General features: G+C 41.7%; 1 protein-coding gene across 2 annotated transcripts in view; it reads left to right on the top strand.

The window, feature by feature from the left end:
- Positions 1 to 26,701, top strand: part of MAP3K5 (mitogen-activated protein kinase kinase kinase 5) — a 759,411-nt gene that overhangs the window by 205,419 nt on the left and 527,291 nt on the right. For both annotated transcript variants that reach the window (XM_069234653.1, XM_069234652.1), the window contains exon 3: positions 393 to 416. In XM_069234653.1, the coding sequence (XP_069090754.1) occupies positions 393 to 416 (24 nt within the window). The remainder of the gene's footprint in view (positions 1 to 392; positions 417 to 26,701) is intronic.

The raw sequence follows: 26,701 nt of genomic DNA on the forward strand, positions 1-26,701 counted from the left end.
TTCTTAAAATAAACTAAGAAAATATATTTTTCTATACAAAAACCTATTGGCTGGATTTGTCTCTGAGTGTGTGTACCTCATTTATTGTCTATGTGTATGTACAACAAATGCTTAACACTACTCCTTGAATAAGCCTACTGCTCGACCACACTACCACAAAATAGAGCATTAGTATTATCTCTTTTTACCACTATTTTACCTCTAAGGGGAACCCTTGGACTCTGTGCATGCTATTCCTTACTTTGAAATAGCACATACAGAGCCAACTTCCTACAATTACATATTCTTAATTTGGGAAAAGAAATCCGCTTTAAAACGTTTACATGTGGTCAAAAACTACAGGTGCACGCAAATTGGTGTCTTTACTTAAACGTGTATTTTTTATTTTACAGGAAATTATTTGCCAGAAGAACAATGTAAGTACTGTTGTTTCTTTGTATTTTGCTCTTTAAAATGATCTCATTTGTAGTGCGTTTTGTGTATCTTTTGTTTGTATTCCCTCTCCTCTCCTCATCGATGGAGCAGATTCACACGGGAAAGTCTCAGCATAAGTCCCCCGCTCAGACTGGCTTGACTCCAGGCAGCTGACTTCACAAGCGTCATGTCAGACATTGTGCCAGATGCACTAGAGGCGCTTCAGACTTAGAACTGGCCAGTCGCATAGACTGTGGTTACAAAGCCAAGTTCCCCAAGCACATGACCTCAGGGAAGTGCACGAATATAAAAGGAAGAAATGGCCTGGGATTTATTATGCTAAGCATTGCCTGGCCATTCAACTCTGGTCCCAAAAGCCATCACTAAATACTTTGTGTGACCTCAAATACCACAGCCAAATTGTCACAACAGTTTCGACTTGCAAAAGCGCGAATTAGCTAAAAGGCTTCAAGTTTTCTGTTTTTACTATTTTGTTTTTGCCATTAAGGACACACACACACCTATCTTTTTCCTTGTCTGTATGTAAAATGAAAAACTGCAAAAGACCGGATACACCTTAATTTTAGTATATTTCTATTTTCATGCAAGACCGCATAATGACCGCATGGGGTGGGGGGAGGAGAATTTCCCGATGAACATTAAATAGCTGTAGGTGTACTACAGTGCTGATGTGTTCATGTGAGTATATCGTTTTATTTCACATGACTACTTTGGCACTAAAACCCACCTGTACATTTACCTGTAACATGCAGTTGTAAAAATACTAGATTCAAATTACTTTTGTCACTGACCGAAAACAAATATGGATAAATATCTTAAAAAGGTAAATATAGATGCATACAGACCGAAATATAAAAAATGAAGCAAAAAAATAATAATAAAAACGAGAGCCCTGGTCCTGACCATTGAGAATAAAAACCTCTCCCAGGGCTTCACCATCATGTACGTTCACGTGTGGAAGGAGTTATAGATCCAGCAGCAGATGAAGGCATTTGGGACCATGAGATTTCTGTGTGAGGATGAAGGCCCGCATCCTTCCTAAGGTATTGAAAAGGCGATGAGAGCCACTATAATTCGTAATGCATAGTAGGTCAATACTGTTTGCTGATGTTGTGCAGCATAGTCCAATACATACATAAATAAAAGGCCTGATAATAATAATAGTGGCTATGTCATTGCTTAGGCTTGCCCATGCATGATGACATGTGCATGCGTTATCACACATGCATGTGTCTACAAAATGATGCAGGATCAGTAATTTAAAAAACAATTACATTTCAGTAGCACCAAACCGATTTTAGTGAGGCGCTGGCTCTGACAGCAATTTGCTGCCTTACTCTACGAAAAAAAAAAGAAACTTAAAAGGGCTGCGGGGTATAGATGGGGAACAATGGCGGGTGCGGGAAGCAGTGCTAAGTGGGTGGCGGAAGGAGGGGAAAAGCAACATGAGGAATGAGGGAAAAGCAAGTGGGGGAGAAAGGAACATAGAGCAACCTGGTAGGAAAGTTTGGAGCCGGGATCAGCACCTTACGAAAGAGAGAACAACACAGTGTGGAGGTAGGAGGGGTTTGGTAGGGGAGATATACACAAGTGAGAGGGAGCAACCCAGGCTATTTGGCAGGAGAGAAGCACATGTGAGAAAGGGTTTGAGAACACATGCATTCTCATGGAATGTTTAACCAAAAAGCAAAAGTATTTCCATAAAAGTGAGCAGTGGAAGGATACAAGTCGTCCAATCAAAAAGATGACAAAGAGGCTATGCTCCAGGTAGGAACAATCGCAAGAAGAGGAAGGCAATCAGTTTGAATAAGCAGCAAGCAAATAAGAGACAATAAAGCCAATGAAAGGGTAGACTGAAGTCCACTGTACGTTTTCGGTATGCGAACAAAAGGTAGGATGGCTCTGTCTGGTAGGCAAGAACGTAAAATAGGCACAACAATATTTAGCTCATAATTTATTGCAAACATTTATTTTAAGCAGTTGAATGTAAGTCGGTTTCAAAACCAGCAATAGAGTAGATGGTTTGGTAACACACAGAGGATTTCCTTCTATTTTGTTCTAGGATCCAGCCATGTAATCATTAAACATACTAATCTAAATGCCACTTTAGACTTGACTATTGCAATTTTTTCAGTAGAAAAAAAGTTCTGAACAAATTGATCTTAAAAACGAGACTTTCTTGATCCAGCGGCAGATGCAATACTGGTCTATTATTTGCCTGTCTGCATTCCCAAGCAGGATACAGCAACACCCCTACTAAATTGTAATCCATGTTATAGTTAAGTAGTCATGGCATTTATATACTATACGTGAGTTGTAATGTCACAAATCGACCAGAAAGTATAGATGTATTTCAGGCTTCCACATACTGTACAATATGTATTGGCCACATTTGAAGAATATGCATTTAACATTTTCCCCAAAAATACGACCACCTAAAGTTGCTATTCATCCATAATTTGTGTGGTTCTATAAATAACTGTAACTAAGGACTTTATTTGGATTTCAGACATTGGATTGTTACCATACAATTCCTTAAATTTACCTTTTTGCGGGAATTCAAAAGTTTTTTTTTTTGTATTAAGTTGGTTAGTGATTGATATTAGTAAAAAAACTGTAATTTTCCTTAAAGTCTTTGCGCTTTATTTTAATATAGTTTAACAGTTGCGTGTAAGCTGCCTGGGCACCTTTTCTTAGCACCACTGGGTATAGAGAGTTGCTTTCCATCTGTTCCTGTGGCCAGTGGTCCTTTTTTAAAGTACCTGCATTGACCCCATATCTCTACCCTGGTATCAGATGCTATGGTCTGTGACTTGTGTCCAAGTGACATCTAGGGAACAGGAGCAAACTAGAGATATCCATGGTATCACTCTAAAATCTGAGAAGAAAATCCCTCTTTTTTACAGTAACATTTTTATGTAGAAGTCTCCTTTCTAGTCGACATTAAGGAAAAGTTAGTTTTTCGGCTGACGTTGAAAAATTGATGTACAATGTTTGTTTATGTAAAAATGTTTGTGTACATGGTTGCGAATTTGCGCCTTATAGTTTTAAGTTATTCATTATTTTGTGATCTTTTTATAATCGTTTATTTTGTGTGCAGTTTAACATCACTTTCTTAGTTTGAAATATCTTAATTATTCTTTGTTTACTAGAACAGGATATTTTGCTCTTTACTCAGGTCTTGGGTGAAAATGTATTTTCCTTTCATGCCCCTCCATATGTTTTGTGGAAAAGTGGGTTTCTCTTTTAGAGTTAGGAGCCAAACCCTATTCAGAGGGGGTTACTATGGGTCTGTTATGGCGTTTATTCGGTTAAACCCCAGTTTATTTTCTCACTGCTATTAATCAGAGCAGTAAATAACTTGTTTTTTAAAGATGTGTTGTTGATAAATAAAGTGTATGGGTCCTTGCGTCAGTGACATACATCGTTTCTTTCTATACAGCGCTTTGAAAGTTATTTTGTATTGTTTTTCTTTCATCTCTGATTTAATTGGACGTTTTGTATGCTTTCGGCTCAATTTTTTTTAAAATTAAATATTGCATAATATACCTCCTAACCTTTTGAAAAGTGTTAACACAATTCAAGAACATCCAGAAAGTATTAAACATTTGGGTGACTTGGTCGATTGGTACATCTCTATTGTCTGAATGCAAGCACCAGTCAACGCAGCATTGCTACTATCAGCTGAGCCAAGGCTTGAGTGGGAATGCAGAGAAGCTGTTGTAATAATTTCCCTTTGGAAGTTCCTCCCTAATGAATTTGACCCTTCAACTATCTCAAGGTCAAGGAAGGCCTGCTAAAATTTCTAAATCCTGATCGGTATATTATTTGAAACTGCATTTTTTGGAATTCTTTGACCTCCATTGCACTCCTGTGATTCAGAGAATTTCCTACTCCTTAATTTGTTGAAATTAAAGCAGGGGTCCTCATTTTTTTCTAGCCCGTGCTAGCAAATGCCTAGTATGCCGATTGCGAAGGGTGCCTATTGTTGATTCCACCTCATACTTCTTTTTCCACTAACCAGTACCTTTTGCCTCGTCATCATTCTTTCTGGTTCTTTTGCTATCTCTGCAACCACACTTTGTTACTGTTTCCCTATGCATGCCTTTCTCTCTCTTAACAATGGAAATCAAGTACCAAAAATGAGCGCTGGTACTCACCACATGCAAACGCCAGAACAACAAAATCACTGTTGTTTTTTTTCTATAAATGTTACCTTGGAGCCCACCACCACCCAGGCTATCAGCATTTCCCTCTAAATTTAACACTGGTTGTCGAGTTTAATGTTTTTGTATCTGAGCCACCAAGATGAGCAAGTGCTAGCAATACAGAACTATAGATGGGTAACTGGGAATAACAAGGATGTTTTTCACCAGTGGGCTCTGAGAGACATCAAATGGACATTGAGAATGAAACTTGAGTTATCTATGTTGTAACTCAGGACCTTGAGGTGAAAAACAACTCTATTATTCACTTTTTACCCATCTAGAAGTTTATGTTGTATATGCACCACCCCTAAAATTATCTGTCCCTGCTTTCAACATTAATATATAGACAGAGTAATGCAGGAGCCTTAAGTAACGTTAAAAAAAAAAGTCTGGCCATCTGCTGCTCACTCCCACTGGACCCAAGATACCATAACAAACTAAATAAGAAATACCAGGACTCCTGCCACCCACCCAGACCAACTTCTACATGTACCCACCTGCCACATCCCCCTGCTTAAACAAGGAAATCAATTCTTGGCCCTCAGCTACCCGCACCACGCGTCTCTTTAAACCCTCCCCTTCCACTCACACTGGAAAATAATTGTCTGACTCCCTGCAACACACCTCACAACCCTCTGCGCCTTCCCAACCCCTTCCAGCCCGGAGCTGTGGTCCCCACTTTCACACTGAGAGGAGAGCTGGCACCACACTGACAGCAGCTCTGTGAGCACCACTTACTAGTGCTTCTTATTTTCTTCTCTAAGTGTGCGTCTGCAGAGACCAGTTCTGACAGAGGAGAAGGAGGCTGGTGCACGCATAGCTCCACTTATGTTATACCATCTCCCTCAGGTCTTTTGAGGTGCAGGAGAAGGATGAGGCTCACCTTCTTCCACGGCACTTTGGTCTCTGGAGACCCTGGCAAGAGGAAATAAGTGCATCCCCTGGTGACGTCCCAAGAATGGGTAACCGCTTTGGTTAACTGCTGTTGTGGTATCAATGCAGTGAATAACCGGATTTCAGTCTGGTTGTTGACGATAAAGGCTTCTTAAGGAGGCCACATAAGCTAAAGTTTGGGATCTTATCTTGCATCTAAAATGCATCAATTGCTTCCTGATTCTTTCACGGAGTTGCACACATGTACTGCAGCCGATAGGCTACCTTAAAAATAAATATTTACAACGCTGTTAAAATCACTGTCATCTAAGTTACCAGCAATATATGCTAGTTACCCAGTCACAGTGAACTAAAAGGACATCTATGCCTTCATTGCCTACGGCCTCTTCCAAGTGAGTTAAAATGTGAGCCTTTGACACTTTTGAGCAGTGAACATCTATTGCTCATTAGACAGCTTCCATGTGACCACGGACTTCCATAGGACCTTGGGAAATGCCTGATAACTGATTGAGCCTGATTTGCTTAGATATTTAGTCTACTACTTTCTGTAACTAGAAATTGTTTTCCATCCTTTAAGGCCTGATTGAACATCTCAAAGTCTTTGCAGTTGTTTCAGTGGTGCTTTGACAGATTGTCTAAGCCTAACTCCAGTATTTTTTTTTTTACAGCAAAGGTTTGGTTTACTACTTTTTAGAAAGTATTCTGAATGCCTGTAGTGTTATATATATATCTTATTATGTATTCTGATAAAGAAAGCATAGTTGGAAATGACAGATGAATGAGTAAATGGTATGCTCGGTGTAGACTGTTTCCCCCCCCCCTTTTTTAGGTCTGGCTTGACACCACAGCTGTCACTAGCCCTTTAGTGATCAACCTAAGAAAATACTATTAGGAGTATTACAGAGAAGGGTCTTGGCTCCTTCCACATGTTTATAGACAGGCATACATGTTTTGATTGGGCAGGGCGTGTGTGCTTACACACAAAAAGTGCTTACCCTTCTTGAGGTGTTTTCCATTTGTTTATCACATTGTGTGAGCCACAGCTCTTTATCAAGTCTAGCTATTGTGTTACAACAGAGCTTGACCTTTAGGTCAGACACACACCACTGGAATTATATATGTCTCCTAGATAATCAGGTAAATATGGGGTTTGTTCTTCTCTGCCAGCCCATCAGATAGGAGGGCAGCCAGGAAGAATGTGTTGCTGTGATGCAGTCCCAGCCAACCCTCCCTTCCCTTTCCATCGTCATCTTTGGAGACACCTTAACATGGCAAAGCTTGGTGTTTTTTCTTTCTAATTCATAGTTATGGGCTGGGAAGATTTTATTTAAGCTCCTAGGCTCCTAAAAGTCAATTTTATTATTAATTGTAATGTATTGTTATTTTTTTAAAACATTTCATTGCTAATATTACATTTAATTTAAAAAGTAATATTTTAATATTAAATTCATTTACTTATCCATTATTCTGTCATTTTTTTATTTTCCTACTCTGAATCCTATGAACCTTTTAATTCACCTTAATTCTACTGCTCCCCTGAACCATAAAAAACATTGCTTTCCTTTAAAAGTACCACTCCCGGAACACTAAACACCACTTACAGCCTTGAACGCTACCATTCTCTGAACCCTAAATACCCGTACTACCCCTTAATGCTACATATCCAAGAGCCCCTTATTACCTTAATGCTACCCTTCCCTCAACCCTAAAAATGACCTACTGCGTCTTAACACTAACCTTCCTTGAACCTTAAAACTCGTTACTACCCTTAAGGCTGCCTTTCTGTGAACTCTAGATACCCCTACTACTGCTTAGCCCTCCCCTTCTTTGAACCCTAACAACATTTTACTACAACTTAATGCTACCATTAAAAACCTCTTATAATCCGTCGATGCTACCTTTCCCTGATCCCTCTAAACATGTTACTATGTCCTAATGCTACCTAACCTTGAATCCTAAGTATCCCTTACTCCCCCTTACTACTACTTATTCCCAAACCATAGAAACCCTTACTATCCCTTAACACTACCCATTCATTAGCCCTAAAGAATTTGCAGTCCCCCATAAAGCCACTTCTCTCTAAACCATAAAAACTATTTACTACCCCTTGACTCTACTCTTGCCTGGACACTGAAAACCCCTTGCTGTACTGCTTGGTGCTACCCATCTCTGAATTGCAAAAGTCCCTAAGTACTCTTAACTCTACCCTTACCTGAACCCTAAAAAACTCTTTGCTACCCCTTAACACTACCCTTCCCTGCATCCTAAGAATCCATTACTTATCCTAAACACTATCTTTCCTGAACCCCAACAACTCATTACTTCCCTGTAACACTACACTACCCTTCCCTAAATTAAAAAAAAAAAACCTTTCTACCCCTTATACTACCCTTTCTTGAGTCCTATAGGGCCTCATATTGCTACCCTTGCCTGGATCCAGCAGTTTCTTTACTACCCCTTAACTCTTCCCATCCTTGAACCCTAATCTCTAAATATCTCTTAACCCAACCCCTCCTTGAATCCTTAAAAGCCCTACTGCCTCTTAATGCTAAACTTCCTTGAACCTTAAAACCCCTTAATACCCCTTCATGCGACCATTTCCTGATCCCTACAAGCTCCTTTCTACCCGCCAACGCTGTCCTTCCCTGAACTTCAAACTCTAAAAAAATATATATATATATTACAACCCCTTAAATCTATCCCCCCTTAACCCTTAAATCCCCTTACACCAGCCGTTGCCTAAGCCATAAAAACCCCACACTAGTGCTTAACTCTACGCTTCCCTGAACACCCCTTGCTATCCTCGATCATGCGCCTTTCCTTAACCAATTTAAAATCAAATTACTGATTATGTGGGAATTCTTAATTTCAAAGCCAAACCTCAAGAGTCTCACTTGTAATCCCTGATAGTTCTGTTGCCTCCTTCCTCCCACAACTATCAATTCCCTGGGTATTGGAAACTCTCAGGAGGAGTAATTGGGTGATATCGAGGACGTCATTTTAAGGCCCTTAGTGGTGTTCAGTAACACAGAAAAGCTTACCCCTTCAAAGAGTTGGAAGAACATTTTAGGGCATCAGTGGAAGAACTTTTTCACACTACCTTCTGCAGTGGTGTGAGAAGTGAGCTCCACCCCGCTAATGGAGTCGTTTACGGAATGTTGGATGTTTACTGTTACACCACAATTTGATAATACTATTGCCACAACCCGTTCTCCTGACATTTCGTCAACTTTTGAAATAAATGTGCAAGAGCTCTTTAAATATCTTTTTTTCACAATTATTGTTTATGCAGCAGCATCTTTTTGCTTGTTCTGCTACTAATATCATGGAATGCAGTACGTTTGTCTTAATACAAAAATAATTTTAAATGCACTGAAAACCACTTTTATATTAATTTCACTCGCTTTGCTACATTCGCCCACAACCTTTAGCTGACACTCAAAGTAGTATGTCCTTGAGACAAAAATACACCAAATATTAGTTCCTGAATATTATAAATTGTTCTTAAAAATACCTTATTTAGGTAAGATAAAGGTTTCTTTTTAGATCTGACTTGACAGTGCAGCTGTTTGGCTGACATATATTTTTAGCAATTGTTTAAAATATGCATGGTGTGGGCTTTTGCTTGGTTCCACCCAGGGTAATAATTACTTTCTCACCCTAAGCTATCATCCAGCGATGCATCATTCTGGCTTCTAGGAAGAGCTTTCTTTATTACTGCATGAGAGATTATTCTAAATATGAAAAATAAACAAAAATATCCTGTTTATCATTCTCATTTTCCCACTAAATTGGTTCTACAAGTGTAAGCCATATTTTTGCTACTTTTTCACAGCATTGGCAAAGCCAGCAGGGCAGGTTTAAATGTGATAAACCCAGTCTGAGCTTAAATGACGCGAAGACGCATTTGTGAATGCCTATGTTAAAGTCAGCACTGTTGCCTTTGTCAGTGCTTGTTTACTATCCTCTGCACTCTGAGTTAAAAAAAAATGGTAAGGGCCAATAATTAGTGAAGTAATGTAAGAAACGTAATTAAATGTAAGCAATATAAGTAAATATAATTTAATGTAAATAATGTAGTGGAATGTAAGTAAACGGAAGCAGGCAGTGTAAGCGAGCAGCCTATGTTGGGTTTTTCAGTGATATTCAAGGAGCCCGTTGCAGTCGCCAACAGATGCAAGTTGTTAAGTGTGGTGTTAAGGGGTTAACATGTCGTTTGTTCTGTGCTGATAAGCACGAGCTATTCGGAGCACGTGCCTCGCACCGAATCAAAATGAAACTTGCAAAAGTGCGCTGTCATGCCCGCGTGTATGGTGGTGGCCGCTCATTGTCATGCGCGCCATGTCTGAGGTTACGAAAAGATCTGCGGAGTGAAGAATGTGCTACGCACCGACGAGATCTGGAGACATGATATGCCAGGGAGCCATTTGTCTTTCCCTCCGTGGATCGTTGTAGACGAGTGAAAGAATGTTAGAAAAACAAACAAGTGTGCAATGTGTTTAATTGTTGATTATTTAGCAAAGATGAGAGAGGCAATAATGCTGACAGGCGATTATTGAGTCCCATTTTATGAGATCTGGAAAGTGGACTGATGTACAGCTACTTGAGGCTGCAAATCAACATACTTATAGGAACGGTGAGCCAGTGGTCTGACATGGTCCTAAGAGCTAAAGCATGAGCTCAGTCTACAAAACGGTATTCTTTTGCGTTATTTACATAGTGCTTACTACCCGTTTGAAGCATTGAAACATTTGCTTACAAGGACAGCAAGTAGGGTGTGTGTTTAGAATTGTGTGTTGTTCCATGTCATGTGTGATGACCACCGAGTTGCAATTATCATGTTATGTGATGCTTTGGTTAACAGTGTGGTGGGTGAATAGGTGTGATAGATGCACTGTTTTAAGGAATTTGGCAGCTTTGAGCAGCTCCGCTGGCCTTTTATGGAATGTTTTATGCTCACGGTCTACTTAGATGGTTATTCAAGTACAAGAGGTTCAGGTTGGTGTCAGCACTAGGTGATCTCGAGCTATTAGTTAGTGGCTGAGTATCGAAAGATGACATTTTCCCCTTAAATTAACTAAATGTAAGAGGACTCAGTCATTTCTTCCATTTAGATTGGGTAAAAAAGTGGGTATCTCTTGAATTCTCACAAGCGAGCTAATATGTAGGGGTTTTCTTTGAGGCCTTTTGATCCTTTCAGTGAGATTTTTCTTTTTATGACAACGTTCCTATTTTTTAATTTTTGATTGTCATATTGCCAGTTAGTCAAAAGGCTCCCCTGTATTTATACTTCCTAATTGAATGCCCCTGTCTAACATTATATTGCCCCTTAATTCTTTGGGCCCTACCGTACGTCCAATCCTACTTTCTGTGTCTTATTGACTCAGCGACCAGGGAACTAGGCCAAATCCTGGTACATTTATTAGGTTTACAAAGTTTATTCGGGCTATACATAGGGTTCTACAAAGACTTTTAATCCTGAAGCTTGGAGGCTATTATGGTGGCTTATTGCTGGATAACGTTCAGAGCTAATAACAGCTTTGTACTTCCTAGTCCCATGTTGCTGCATCACGAAGTAGAAATATTCCTCAAGATAATGCAACACTATTTAGTGACCGAAACCCATGCAACATTATAGGATATACAGCTGCTTCCACTGCTTATATGCTTACGTTGCCTCCTCACCACAAGGTTAGAACTTGAAAATGATCTTTCCATGGTACGCCACCAACCACTCTACTGCGCCTTAACTCATCCCCTCACTGGCAACCCCTCACCACAAACTCTTCTGCAGCCAAGTCATCAGTACCACAGCCGACTGACTTGTCACACAGCACAGCTATCCATATGTGCTCACTGTCCTTGCCGGCAGCTTGGGCTGCACAGAGGGAGCGGAATCCGGAGTCAGATGGAGGCTGCCCCAATGAGGTTCCAGTGTGGCAGAGAGCGCCTCAGCTCGTCAGTGGGAGAACTGAGTCAAGGGTATTCAGCTGCTTCTAGTTTTTGGGGCGTCAATGCTTCTCATAATCCTCACTTTTTCCTCAAGCTCCTTGATTCACCACATCAGATGTCCATCACAGTTTCTTCCATTTGAGAAGAAAAATCTGTTCTGACGTTAAAAGCTTCAAAGGAGACAAGTTAGAAATGGGGATTTGTGCCAAAGAGTGCCCAACTTTGTTCCCAAAGCAGCTCTCCTGTGAAGGTTTATGAACAGGATTAGTTGGAGTGAGAAGTGTTCTTTGTTACAACCATCCTATATCTCAGTGTCTTTTTGAGATGTAATGAAGTGGTCATAGTATGCAGCTAGTTGTGATCTGCAGTGGTGGGCTGGGTTAGAGTACTCAGATTGACCAGCACTATTTTTGCAAATCAATTTTATTTTTCAATTTCTTTTCAGTAGGTGAAGCTGGAGGCCCATAGCAAGTCTATTGTATGTGAGTGCAAGAGGATTAAGCAATATAAGGGAGTTAATGTGAAGCCTGTATGAGATACAATTGGTTGCCAACCATTATATAATAGCTATGCTAGCTATAGCTCAAGCCCTTTTAACTTACCTGGGTAGAGAAGGTAGTCTGCTGGTTGGGCTGTTCCATATCTGTGGGCTGTAAGCGTAGATTGTAGTTCAAAATGTGATTTTTTTTTTCCCCAAGGTTTTATTCCAAGATTATAGAATGATGTAGTTATCTTGGAAAGGACAATGTTTTCATTTGCCTTCTGATGTGTGTATGCTCCATAATGCTTTGAATCTTTGGCCAGTAGTCCGTTCAAGAGCTTGGCAGCTTACACTGAGAAAGGCGTGCTTCCTGTAAATTTCTTTAAAGTAAGGTGGTTTGGTGATCTGTGGTGCAGGGCTGGAGTAAACTGAACTTTTTTTGTGTTGCCTGAATTTAACTTGTGGGTTCAGTGATCCTTGTCCTTTGGTGGCTCTGTGGATAATGTGGACAACGCAGAGTGTCTTGAATATTGCTCTTCTAGATTTAGGTAGCCAGAGGATTGAATGCACACATCCTCTTGGGTAAAGGCAGAGAAAGTGTCTTGTGCCCGTGTCTTGTGATACAGTGTCTTCACTGTGAAGAGGTTGCTCTTTGGAACCTCGTTGACATGTAGTATCAAGGAAAAGTTTAAATTCATGGTAGATATATCATGACTGCTAGACATATTTTCACTTTCTTGTTCTGCGTTTAATTTAAACAGAAAGTTAGAAAAGCTCACATTACACATTTTATTCATGTTCATACTTTCTTACAAGAGCTGCAATTCGTTTTTGAGAATGCTGTTTGTCTTTTTCTTTTTCCGAGCTGCATAATGGAGCGGCAGAGGGTGTCTCCTTAGCTGATCCTTCAATTGGGCCCCATAGCTTGGCCAGAGTCACAACTTTGACCTTCGCCAGCCTTGGCTAGCCCATCCATAGCACAAATATCATAATGGCCAAAGTGTTGTCTTGTGTAAACAGGCATGGTAGTTCCCTGAGCAGGAAGATTCATTAGATTTAGTATGTGTGAGACCCAGGGGGTGGGGGTTAGTAATTGGGTAGGGTGAAGGGGACAGGGGAGACAGGATCAAATGGTACCATTTGCTGTCATTTAGGTTGTTTGCCAGCGGTGTCCTGAGGTCCGTCCTACTATCGCTCGGCAAACTGGGCCAAGCGCAACCTTCCTGCACCACTCCAGAGTCACAAGGTAAGCAGCCAAAGGCTTCTCAGTGTGATAGTGCAGAGACTCAGACCTCAACAGTCAGACAGTAGACGCAATAAACCACTGTCCAGCCCAGTGCTCATCTTTTCAATAAAAGAAAGTACCTTAATATTACATCAATATGGGATATTACACAATTAGATAGGGGTACAACTGCAAGGTTAAATTATTTAATCTATGGAATATCAAACTGCTAAATCTTTCTTGTTTTGCGGTGTATCCCAAAATCTATGATGAGATCCCCCCAAGTTTAGTTAAGGGAAAATTAGGCGCAGGTGCAAGTTTCACTAAGCGACCACCGCCCCCGTAACTTGTAGGTCAATAGTAAGGCAAAATCTCAGAGATAAGGACACTTTCCTATCGTCGCTTTCCTTGCTTTGCATTACAAACTTTGTCTTCGGTGTCTTTGCCTGCTGGTTACCTGATCAGCTGAAAAATGGTTTGGCTAGCTCTGGAAGGTGCTCTTGTTGGCTTGCACCGTCACTGTCTTCCTTAGCTTCTTCTAGGTGCTAGTAAGATCCACAACTTCTCCAGCAAGTTCCACAGACTGCAGGTGATTTTCTGTCACCGCTGGGAGACTGGCTGTCATTCAGAAACCACTGGTCTGATAGCAGCTCTTCAAGTACTCTGGTAGGAAGAACGTGGAACTGGGAAAAAGTGGGGTGTTTTTGGTCCCACTTGCATTCTCATTTTTCAGACAGGGGATGTTGATCCGCTATTTAAGGCCCTGTAACCAGTTAGGAGATGTTCTCATGCAAATGTTATTTTCTGGCTGTAGTGCAGAGACAGTCTGATGCAAGGTGATGCCTCTCACATCATTTTGTGATGTAATCTGTACATGCAGGAGTATCTGAAACATGGACCCAAAAAAGTGTGAAGACTGTGCAGCTGACTGACATCATCCTTCCTGCAGTAGCAATCAGAAACAGACGAAAGGACAGGGCCTGGCTAGAAACTTCCTCATCTTGAACAACGGAATCTTCTGACTCATCCACTCTCCCTACCACCCACCAAATGGCAGTGCTCAGGGAAATCTAATAATCAATCTATTGCTAAAAGGTCCTGATAGAAATTTTAAGGGCAGCCCTGTATCCATCTTTCCTTCTGTTGTCTGATTCTCCACCTTCTCGCTTTAGGGATGCAAGTAATACACTGTCATTGCCCAGGGCAATCTGTATCCATCCTCCATTGAGTGCCTCGGTAAGTTGGGGGCCATCTAAAGTGGATCCCACTGTTCCCATTAAACATACATTTCATACAGTCTCACTGTCATGTATGTCCCACATCCTCACGGTGTATACACACACAGACTGTTAGCGCAAGTGTCTGGGTGCTGCACTGAAGCAGAACTTTTACATAATTGGGTTCAATAGGCTACTTCCTTTCTGATGCAGAAAAAAGGTCTGGCCAGGACCATTAATTCTCAAACATCGGTACACTGCCACCACTGCTTCTTGTCAACATCCCAGGACATGGACAATATAGTTGTTTGTCAATGTAAGAGGCACGCCTCTCTAGGCCAGAGAACCACTTCTTGACCGTGGTATTATGCCACAGCACTCATGCTAGATTAGCATGTTATCTAATGCTGTATCTTTTTACTGTGCAGGGGACAATCGCATTCCAACAAAATGGTTAGAGGTGTGAATTAAGTCATGACGTTTTAACTTGTGTATATTTGACATTCATCATGTGCACTGAACTTTGAGTCCACAGTGGATTGAACATGGCGAAGATAATACCAAGATGTTCCATTCTTTCAGTTTCAAATTTGTAACTGTGAAAGGCCTGTGGAAAAAACAGGGAAAGTGCCACTGCGTTCTTTGTGGTTTCCCTCGTGATTTGTGTGACATATGAATTTATGACAGGCTTTTGTGCCATCACTTGAGAAACGACTAGCAAAGATGAATAGCACAACTTTCTTGACTAAAGAGAATTGTACTGGTAAGCATGTGTGTGAGATTACGGACTAATAATTTAGAACAGGATGGCCCTGCCAGCATCATAAATACAGTCTGACTAAGCCAAAACACAGTTCTTACAGAATCTCTGTTGAACGAACCTTTGTAGTCTTGGCACAAGGAGCAGTCAAGCCTTAGAGAAATGCATGTTATGTTGAAGCACTACCAACAATTTTAAAGTAAAGAACAAATTACAATAAAAATTCCCAAACGAATTTACAAAAATTGAGAAACGATTAGTAAGTGGCACCAAACAAATAAAATCTAATAAGGAAAGCCACCAATAGTATTTTTTAAGTTTTAGGACAACACATAGACAAAGTAAAGCACACTTGAAAAATATCAGGAGTTGATGGGGATCCAGGTACAATTCAAGGTTGATCCTGATGGAATGGAAGTCAGACACACGTAGGAAATTACCCCAGCTTAAAAAAATTCCTTGGAACTGAGCTCAAAATCTTCCAGCTGGGCAAGATCCAAGCTGAACCTGGTGAGGGTCCATCAAAGTCATATACATCATTGTTGTTCAACTCCTGCTGAAGCTGATTGTTTTGCCACAAAACGCTTTGGGCTGATTAAGGCAGGATTTCATAGCTGCCAAGTTCAGTTTGCCACTGGAATAGATTTAAAGCCTCACCCCTGTCAAATGTTTTACTTAGTAACGCAGTGACTTTTTTTTTTAGCTCTCAAAGTCCTCAGTAGGGCAAGGCTGCAAGCTCTACGTGGGCATGGCTCCATGATGCAGGACTCTTTTACAATGTGGTCCTGCTAAACCAGGTCTCAATATGGCAAAAAACTACGAGCAGTACAAAATGAGTTTCCTTTTCTGCCTTGAGTGCATCTGCCGTGGGCAAGTCTCAGCTCCTTAACCCACCCACTGGAAATGAAAAAAAATGACTAGCTACCAATTTTCTTCAACTACTGGGCACATTTTGTCAGGTCACTCCTGCAGCTCCCATGTCCTCTAGTGAGGCCAGTACCCATCCATCAGAGCTTTTTGTGTCAGGCCAACAGGAGGTGAGCCACTCAACTTTGGAGAGCAGTTACAGTCTCTGGGTGCCTGCAGGAGTTATGTATCCTTCTGTTCTTTACTTTCTTGCAGGGTCTTCTTTATTAAGATGTTGTCTCTCATCATCTAGGAAAGCCCAGAAGAGGTGCCTGTGAGGTGCCAGTCTTATCCTTTGCAGTTGCCGGTGACTGGAGAATTTTTCCAAATCAATTTTGTCTACTCTTTTACACATTGCCCTTTTTGTTTGTAAGACATCCTATTCTCTCTACTTAAAAATTCTCAGAATCCCCAAAACCAAAATTGCTAAACCTCTCTCCCGTCACAGGGTTTTTTGGCTTTCTCTTAGCCACTCTGCTTTTCAGAGGTGTTTTATTCCCACTGCAAGGGTTAAGAACTGGTTCTGTACCACTACTGGTAATGGAGACAGAAAGTCAAGGGACAAGTCAATGAATAGAAGCAGACTTTGTTAGCCCTATGTAGCATCTCAGCCAAAAGAGTCAGTGGAAAGGCTTTAATTTGTTCTGCCAACTATTCTTATTCCCATCTAACATGACTAATAGCTGTGAAGTGTCCTGTTAAGGACCACATTCTTGCCTTCATTGGCCAAAAGGTCAGGCCACTGTCCTCTGGAGAGTAGGAATGTTAATGCCAGCCTGGAATGTGTAGAGATGAGATGAGTCGCAAAACCGGTTCTAAGCCTGTTTTAACTCAGGCAGCGCAAAGTACATTTTCATAAAGTTACTTTTTCACTAAAGGAATCAAAAATATACTGTTGGTTTCGATTTTCAGAGCTAAGAAGAAAATAACTTTGAGTCATTTTGGTAGCATTTTCCATAGTGAAGATATAAAATGCAGATTTGTGTTTATACCAAGGCCTGTTTGTGAAAAATCTTGCTTGAAGTAGGCAGTAAAATGGTCTTTAAAAAACACAACTAAATATTAGGAATATCTAATGTACTAAGCACACAGCTGTTTAGGCTTAGAGGGGGGCACACTTTAGAGGAGACTTATTGTTGTATCAAACTAGGTTTTCCTACATGGCAAAGCAAGTTTTTCCAGTGTGTCACTGAAAAGCACTGCTCTTAAATTGTAACCTAGCAGGCACACATTGGTGCTGCTGGCAGCCATTTACATTTGTCCTATATATGATGTAAATACACACAGCAGACCACATATGACATTTACCTTCAGTGCTATTTGTGTATTTTCTGTGCCATTTAACATGACACTACAGTAAAGGTACACCGCAGTGTTACAGCCTAAAGATTCATAATACCAGTAACAAAATCAACCATTTGCAAAGTGATAGGTCTCATGTTAACTTGAGTTAGGGCTATTGGCATTGTAAATTTATTACTGGACTTCTTTCGACACATTAATTGACCAACTCTGCCGCATATTTTGGTCTTTTCTGCCATATAATTCTAGTGGCTCTGCATGTAACTAAAGGGCTTAGTAGGCCTACTGGAATATTTTTTCAAACAAGGCCCTTAAAACACAAACTACTCCCAGGCGCAAGACAAACGTTCCAGCCTTAAAAGAGCTTACAAATACACTGAATGGTGGGATGGGTTATTATTTTGGGATCCCCACTAACCTAGTGTGGGGACCTACAGATGATCTAGACAGAAAGAGCACGCGCTGGTGAACATATCTTGAAGGTGGTATTATTGTTCTAGGGCCACCACAGACTGAGGTATTAGGGAAAATGTTTTGAAAAAAGAAGGCCCTGCAAAGCATTATAGGGTGAGTTCCTGAGTGCTGCAAATATTGTAGTATGTTGACTGTAATGTTCAAAACAGCCCCTATAGGACACCATAATAAAAATAGAATTTATAAGAAATTATCATGTAACCATATAGCTAGCCTCTAGCGGGCATTACCACATGAAAACCAAATGGCAGAAAATAATGCAGTGCATGCATATATTTAGCCCCTAGAGGGCATAGTTCATTACACATTTTCATTGCTGGCAGGCCTACTGCAACGATATTACAAACAAGGCCCTTAAAACTTTAACAACTCTCAGCTGTAAAAAAAAAAAAAAAAAAAAAAAAATCCAATCATGAGAGAGCTTAAAAAGACACTGAATGTTGGGAGGGGTCATTATTTTAGGTCCCCACTAACCTAGTGTGGGGAACCCCAGATGACATAGACAGAAAGAGTGTGTTGCGTTGAACGTTCTGATCATGGTCCAACTGATCTAGGACCACCACAGGCTGAGTTATGGGCAAAACTATTTTGTAAGAGAATGCTTGCAAAGCATTATGGGGCGAATTTCCCGAGTGCAGTGAATATTGTTGTATCGGCTCTCCCACTGTGTCGGGAGAACCGCTTTGACGATTCTGTAAAGCATTTATCAATTGCAAGTGTTTTTGTGAAAGCTGTAGAACGTGAAAGGGAGAGCAGAAGGAAATGACTGATTGGGTAACAGTGTAAACAATGTAACCAGTGCATAAATACCACCAATGGAGTTCACACTGCTGTTCGTGCTCTGAGCACCATGGCCGCCATGGAGCAGGAAGTGGAGAGACAAAATAAAAAAATAGTTTGTCCATGCTAAAGTATATCGGCAATCGTGCAATAATCCATGTAACAGGGTCAGTCTGCAAGGCGGTAACAAAACCACCCCAAGGCGGGACAAACGTAAAGCATTTACCAATGACATCAAGGAATTCTTGAGAGGCAAGCCCACGAACGAGTGAAAGTGATGGGTGTGTGTAAAAGTGCACGGAATACTCACAAAAGGTCGAAATGCGCTTACGCGCTCGACCTAAAAAGGTTCCAGACAAAGATTCAAAAATCCGGGATGTCAACACAGGAAAGGTGGATTTTATACAAAAAAGCAATAACTGTAGTTAGTTATGTTTATGTTGTGGTCATTACACCACCCCTTTTCCGAGCGTGTGTCTTGAACAATAAAGAAAGCCACATCCTGTGCATACCTGCACTTGTTCTTCCTGCTGGTGTTGCAAGTTGTTTTCACAGAGATCTGAAAAGTGAAGTACAACCACCAGCTAATTACATTTGTAATTTATGGGCCTATCTCTCACAGCTCTTCCCCCACCATACTGCTGTGTGATTAGTCTGAAACCAAGAGAAGAGCACCTCCTTGGTCAGTCATGCCTGGCACCAAAATGTTTCCCACAAACGATCATAATAAATAAAACACTGCCAATCATACAGTACCCCTTTATCAGAGCTTGCTGCCAGTCCAATAATACACTTCTGTGCCACACAAAGGGGCATGGAGAGCAATATTAAGCTAAAATACAACACATTAAGCACATTTTTGTTACCATGCGTGTCCCAAATTAATTTTATTCTATTAAGTCTTTATTGCATATCTAATAAAACCCATTACAAACCGGGTCAAATAGATTAAGCTGTTTAAGAATATTAAATGAAAGTCTGAATAAAATGCAATAATTGGTATGTCAGTCCTAAAGTTTTGTCCAAAGAGAAAACTTGGAATGAAAAAAATGTAAGTGTGCCTGAATTAGTTTAAAATACAGCATTTTTGTTAACTGATGAATCGTCTGGTCAAGCAAGATGTCGGTGATTGTGAATGTGAACGCATTATTCCTTTGGTTCTGTTCCTTCCTTTATGAGGTACAAATCACACAAGTTATCTACCTGCACTTTGCGGAAATGGAAATTATTGTAATAATGGTAATGTGGAATTGTTGTGTCTTCAGTCTAAAATATTCTAAGTCCCAGGCCCCTCACCTGTGCTCATGCAGCTTATTCAAAACTTGGGCCCATTACCTTAAACTTTCTTTCTCCCCTCTGGCATTGAAGCGAGGGCCGTTGACTTTATTTTGGGTTAGTAAATGGGAGTGTAGTGTTGCCCTTGGTCACTCGTGAACACTGATGTGGTGGCGCCTTTGACCAGATGCTTTTTGCATCAACATGGAGGCAACCTGAAACCAACAAACGCAAGAATCTATTTCAAGGATGGTGACTTTGGAAATGCCGTAGCCTCCAATTCCCCCTTCAATTTCTGGCACTGCTTTCACTACCCAAGCTTTCTTATGCAATCATTAGCTGCTTTTTGTCCCCATTAATTTAAAGCTAGTTTTGGTGGATCCAGATTTCCATGACTCTTTTGTCGTCAACATTTTGAAGAAGAATCACTGGCTTTCATGTTAGTGGGAAGGTAGCAGTTATTTATAGTCTGCAAAAAGCTAACATCAAAACAATCAGACTAACAATTGACCTTAATTAAAATACATACTAAAAGTAAAAAACAGAAAAATGATTGTTTGCATTACTTGGTTGTACACTTCTGTAGTTCTAAAAGTTGTACGCCCTTGTCAATTAATCTGTAGTGTAATGTTTAATAGCCATTATTCATTACTGGCTATGTTTTTGTGTTATGATATCTATTTATTGTTATCCTCCAAGACTTCGTACCAGCTCTGTATGTCTAGACATTTGTTGTCAACTCGATTCTGCAACTTTGTTTTGGTGATTGTGCTTGTAGCTGCAGTTTGTAACCAAATTATAGGGTGCACCACTCAACAAAATAACAGTTGAGCCCTGTCAATTTATCTTTGTTTGCCTTACTCTATATCAGGATGTGCTAAACTGTTTTGCTCAGACTTCTACATGCTTTTCCCTCAGGTTTACATATTTGTAGCCCTTAGCTGAAAACACTTAACATGGAGTCAGAACCCCTTCCAGAGGGCCACCAGACATGCAAGGGCTACTGGGCCCAACAGTGGGACTTGAGGACTTTTACTTCTGATGTCCAGGGACCCGATTTACTATGCATTCTGACTCACTTTGCTAAGTAACCCATCTGCACTTTGACTCTCAGGGTTTGCACGGTCTGAGGAGTTGGAAAGAGTGTGGGGATGTAGGTGTGGGTATAGTTCTAAATAACATGGGCTCACAACTCGGAATGCGCACAGTATTATCAATAAATCATTGTCCAACCAAATACTCACTATCATGGATAAAGAGAAGTCTTTTACTTTCTGCCGCTACCCACACAAAGGAAAAGTACAACATACACAACAACTACACAGTTCACACTTGAGGATAGGGCTCTTGTGTTTCAATGGAGATTCCCTGTCCCACTCCATCCTCGCATTAGCGATAGTGGTTCTTCCCTATTCGCTATTGGTAACGGTCAGGATATGCCTTACTAGCAGTCTGAAATCTGAGTGAACGTCAACAGCATTCTAGCTCTGCAGCACTTCTAGCAGCATGTGCCCCCAGGTCCTGTATGCCCGACAGGGAAGCGTTCAGAGTTCCAGTGTGCTCTCCATCTGTAAGGCAGCTACACTAGTCGGGTGCAGGATCTCTCTCTAGCGGTTGTGCTCCACTGGGCACTAGAGGTTTGCTGCAACTTGTTCTTAGTTTTTGAAGGGGGAGGGACTATGACGAACCTGTCCTGGGTTCCTCTTCTGGGTGGCAATGGTCTTATGTTGTCAGTTCTCCAGCAGGGTAGGACCAAGTCATAGAGGTCCTCCCCTCCCCAGTGTGTGCATCACATAGCATACAGTAATGCAGCAATCCACAAATCTGTCTGGGGGGATTTCTCTACCTCCTGTCCATGTTTCACTGTGCAGGCCTGGGTCTCCCAAAATGGAACCCAATGTCCACCATGTATTGTAGCATCCACCGGCACACATACACTCAGTACATGTGTACAGCATACTTGCATTACATAGCACTGTATCCTCCATGTAGTGTACCACTCAAAGGCACACATACATCCAGCATATGCATTCAGCCTGCACACACTGTCTAGCACTGTATCCCTTGTATATTGTCCCACTCCCAGGTACACATACACCCAGCATAAGCTTTCAACATGCGCATGATCTACAGTACTACATCGTTCATGTGTTGTGCCATTCACAGGTACAAGTACGCCCAGCATATGCATGTAACATGCACACATTGCATAGTACTACATCGACGTTACTCAAAGTACGGCCCGCGGGCCGCCAGCGGCCCCACGGACCGACCTTGGTGGCCCGCGGAGACGTACAACAAACACCATATGATAATGGCCTCAGTATGTAAACATAGAGGAGGGCCGCGGGAGCAGTCGCTTCTTAGCGCATGCTCCCGCGGCCCTCCTCTATAATTACGTACGGCGGCCATTATTTATGGAGTTTCCGTGACGATCCTGGAAGCCAAAGCCCCATAAAAGTCAGCGCTTGCAGCTAACTTTTACGGGGCTTTGTCATCTGCTTACTCTCACCGGCTCCACGTCTGCTGCCCGCCTGCCTGCCGTTCTACATTTATGGCATCTTTACAGTGCTTTGAGTCAGGTAAGGCTCTTTGGTTATTTATTTATTTGTTTTTAATGTAGTGTGTGTGTTACTGGGGTAGGGGTGAGAGTAGATTGCGCTGTGTTTGTGCGCTGTGTGTGTGTGTTACTGGGGTAGGGGTGAGAGCAGATGGCGCTGTGTGTGTTACTGGGGTAGGGGTGAGAGCAGATTGCGCTGTGTGTGCGCGCTGTGTGTGTGTTACTGGGGTAGGGGTGAGAGTAGATGGCGCTGTGTGTGTTACTGGGTTAGGGGTGAGTGCAGTCGGCACTGTGTGTGTGCACGCTGTGTGTGTGTTACTGGGGTAGGGGTGAGAGCAGATGGCGCTGTGTGTGTGCGCTGTGTGTGTGTTACTGGGGTAGGGGTGAGAGCAGATGGCACTGTGTGCAGATGGCGCTGTGTGTGTTACTGGGGTAGGGGTGAGAGCAGATGGCGCTGTGTGTGTTACTGGGGTAGGGGTGAGAGCAGTTGGCGCTGTTTGTGTGCGCGCTGTGTGTGTTTTACTGGGGTAGGGGTGAGAGCAGATGGCGCTGTGTGTGTGCGCTGTGTGTGTGTTACTGGGGTAGGGGGTGAGAGCAGATGGCGCTGTGTGCAGATGGCGCTGTGTGCGTTACTGGGGTAGGGGTGAGAGCAGATGGCGCTGTGTGTGTTACTGGATTCAAAATGCAGCATTGTTTAGCAATGTTTTGAAAAAGGGGGCGGGTGGTTGTTCCCCCTCTAAGCCGCCCCTCCCCCCCCCCCGCTGTCACTTCAGTGCGGCCCTCGGCCTCAAACCATACTGCAATTTTGGCCCCTGAGAAAAAGTTTGTGAGTACCCATGTACTACATGATCCTTGTACTGTAACCTTCCCAGGTGAACGCACACCCAGCTCAGACACATCCCCCTTGCAGTGTGCAGCACTTTACTCCAAGCTGATGTAGCCAAAGGGTGAATTAACCCCACAGCAATGGAACTTTTAAAAGTGAGTGAGCATATAGGCCTCACTCCAGTTACACTGGTTAAAAAGGACCTGTTCGCGCATACTGATCGTTACACAGTAGGCTGCCACCACTGCGCTCATGCTGCTTAACTCCTGGTAAAGGCAGTAGTCTTACACCACTGTGAAAGTAGCTCTTTGGGCGCCCCTCCTGGACGATATAGGCCCAGAAGTACTACAATGAGTGGGCCTGGTGATCACTGTTGGTTGGGAGAGCATTCTGTTGCGGTGTACCTTAAAAGAATTGATAGATGTGCGGAGGCGGGTGTCTTCTGGGGAACAGAGATTCTATGGGCGATGTGGTCGAGGGAATGTACCAAAAATGGAAATACCTTCTCCATACATTTCATGTGCGGGGACATACTACGAGATTCTCCACAGCTTAGAGCCATAGCTCTTATTTACCCTTTTTACTTTAATCACTTGGGTAAACTGTCTCCTCTTATATGTGGACATTAGGTGGTAAAACAAATGTGATGCAAAAGCTTATAGTGACTTCAGCTGACTTACACTTGGTCTAGCTGGACTTCAGTATGGGTTTGGGTGTTTGAGGTCAAGGGAACCGGTCTTTGCTGAGAGTGTTCTCGGATCAGGCTTTACAAGGATGGTTGGCTGTCCTTGGTTTCTTGGCAACAGGGTTTCCATATTGCACAAAGGAAAAAAATGAACATTATTAGACACATGGTGTTCATCATTGATAAATGATAAGGGGAGCTAAAGTTACTCTAAACTGTACATAATGTTATTTTACCAATGACGCTCTCTTATGTATTATCTTGTCATGTCTTATGCTCCCAAGTTATTGCTTTCAGGTTACAGTTGGCAATTATTTTCATCTGGTAATTCCAGTGGTGGATGGTGATCTTTGAAAGTTTTGGTGCATAATGTTTCTTAGGAGTTCACCCTCTTGTTTTCAAAATTCTCTTTGAGTGTTCTCCTTATGTTAAGAATTTAACTCCAGCGTGCAAGTACCAGCATTTTGTCATTTGCAGCCCGTTATGGGAAAGATTACATACAATATACCAGTATTAAAACTGTGCCATCATTACCGTCCATATACTATGGCTGAACCGTATGTCAAAAAATACCTGCAGTATTTCAGAGCCAGCATTATATCATGGTTTGCTTGACCTGACCCAGTCCATCGCTTCTGTATGTCTAGGCTTCCCTCTCTATGGCCAAGGGTTACCTCCAGAATGCCAGCACGAGGATTTTCCCATCGGTGTCCCTATATGCCAAATATTACTTCCAATGTTACAGCATCTGCCTTTTGGCAATGGTGCCACCGCCATACTCAAACTGCCCCCAGGGGACCATTGCCAGCATGTTGTCGTGGGAATTTCCTTCAGTATGCCAACACCAGTATTTTCTAAGAATGGCTTATGGCAAGAATTACTTCTAATATGTCGGGGACCCAGAAATGACCTCCAGTATACAAGTGGCAGCAGGTTACTTTGGGTGCCACCATAAGCCCAGCATTACATTGAGTATGCCGTAGCCAATTACATACTCACAAGCATAAAACATGCAGACAGCACAAACTTACACTCTTTCACTCTATTCATACTCCCTCCCTCATTTGCTGTCTTTACTTCTCACTCACTTTAACTTATACTCTCACAATTACTCATTCCCACTCAGTCACTTCTACTCACACACAACCCACTGGTTGGCTCTGTCACTTACAAACATACCTACCACACTCATTGACTCTCACTCAGAACTCCCAATGTCTCTGGTCCCTGGTGAAGCTGCACCTGCTGCATCATGGATAGCTACACCCCTGACTCACTTCCACTTCCTCTCACAAACTCCCCTCATTCCCTCAAATCTTAGTCACATTTCTTCACTCACTCCCATGCACTCACATTCACGTATTCATACTCAAACTCTCTCTCACTGAATCTCATTCACTGTCACTTCTAGCTTCACTCTGTGTCGCTTGAGGAAGTTGGAATATTTTTGGAAGCATCGGAAACTGAAAATGTATGGCATCGACCATTACGTTTACCAGTGGCTGACACTAGCAATAACAGTATGCCATTGAATTGTTTCACTAAGGCCATGTGCAGCGGTGTGATAAACTTAACAATTACTCCCTTAATCTGTATAGTTTGATTTCATCACTTATCTTTTCCCCTGTAGAAGTTGTGGATGATCTTAGGAAAAATAACACACCATAGATCAATACCACTCTAATTAAAAGGCGAGTTATGTAGACCAGTGGCGCATTCTGCATTCCAGGCCTAATGAGGGGTTTCGTCTTTAATTTGAATCCTCTGCTAGTCTCCCCCTAACACCTATTACAAAAGGCCAAATTATAAACTCAATTATGTTACTTCTACAACTGTTGGCTTGTACTGAGAGTCCATCTCTCACAGCGTTATACAAAAACGTTTTTATTTCCTTTGTTGGATCACAAATCTTGCAGTAACCACACCTGTGATGGTATGGCCATTAATGGGCGGTATACAGCACATTGACCTCTGATCTTGCCTTGTCCCTTCCCAACAAAAAACAAAAATAAATAATACTCCTATAACCGAATACTCTAGCTAGGCCTTGCAGTCCATGAGCAGCAGTCTTAGATAAGGTGAACAATGTAGCAGAAATTTACTTATGACTTTTTCTGCCCTCATGGACTCCCATCACGTTTGAGTACATTCCCCCAAAGCCTCGCTAACAAGTCCTTTCAAGGATTTTCTGTCAAATCTTTTGTTAACTACCAACCTGAACTAGCTGCCCAAATTCTCTTGCATGGATATCTTCAAAACATTTGTAATTATTCAGTTAACAATAGCATTTTAATCAGAAGTTTTCCATAATAAACGGTGGTACCTATAGCTATGGGGTTGAGGTGTTTCACATAAACTACAAAGAGCCGCAGTTAGGTGTATATAAATTCTATTAGTAGCGTGTGTAACACTGAAGAAGACATACACATAAGTACGTAACTACATGTTTGAAATTACGTAAGCAAATATGCAAGTCGGGCAGTATTTACTGAAATCTTCCCAGCTGCAATAAATAAACTTTCAATCCAGTGTTTTTTCTAAATACAGTTATTTGTCAAACAGTTAAAGAAAAACGTATTACAGTCATGCGCAAAATGTGCCAACATCGTCAAATACAGTAGCCAAAGCATAGTATGTGGTGTGCCAGGGGCAAGACATCTCTCTGTACAAACAATACACTTGGTAGTAAAGGGTATGATTTCAAGAACACAATACATTCGA

This window comes from Pleurodeles waltl, chromosome 5, assembly GCF_031143425.1.
Source record: "Pleurodeles waltl isolate 20211129_DDA chromosome 5, aPleWal1.hap1.20221129, whole genome shotgun sequence".
Classification (NCBI taxonomy): Eukaryota; Metazoa; Chordata; class Amphibia; order Caudata; family Salamandridae; genus Pleurodeles; species Pleurodeles waltl.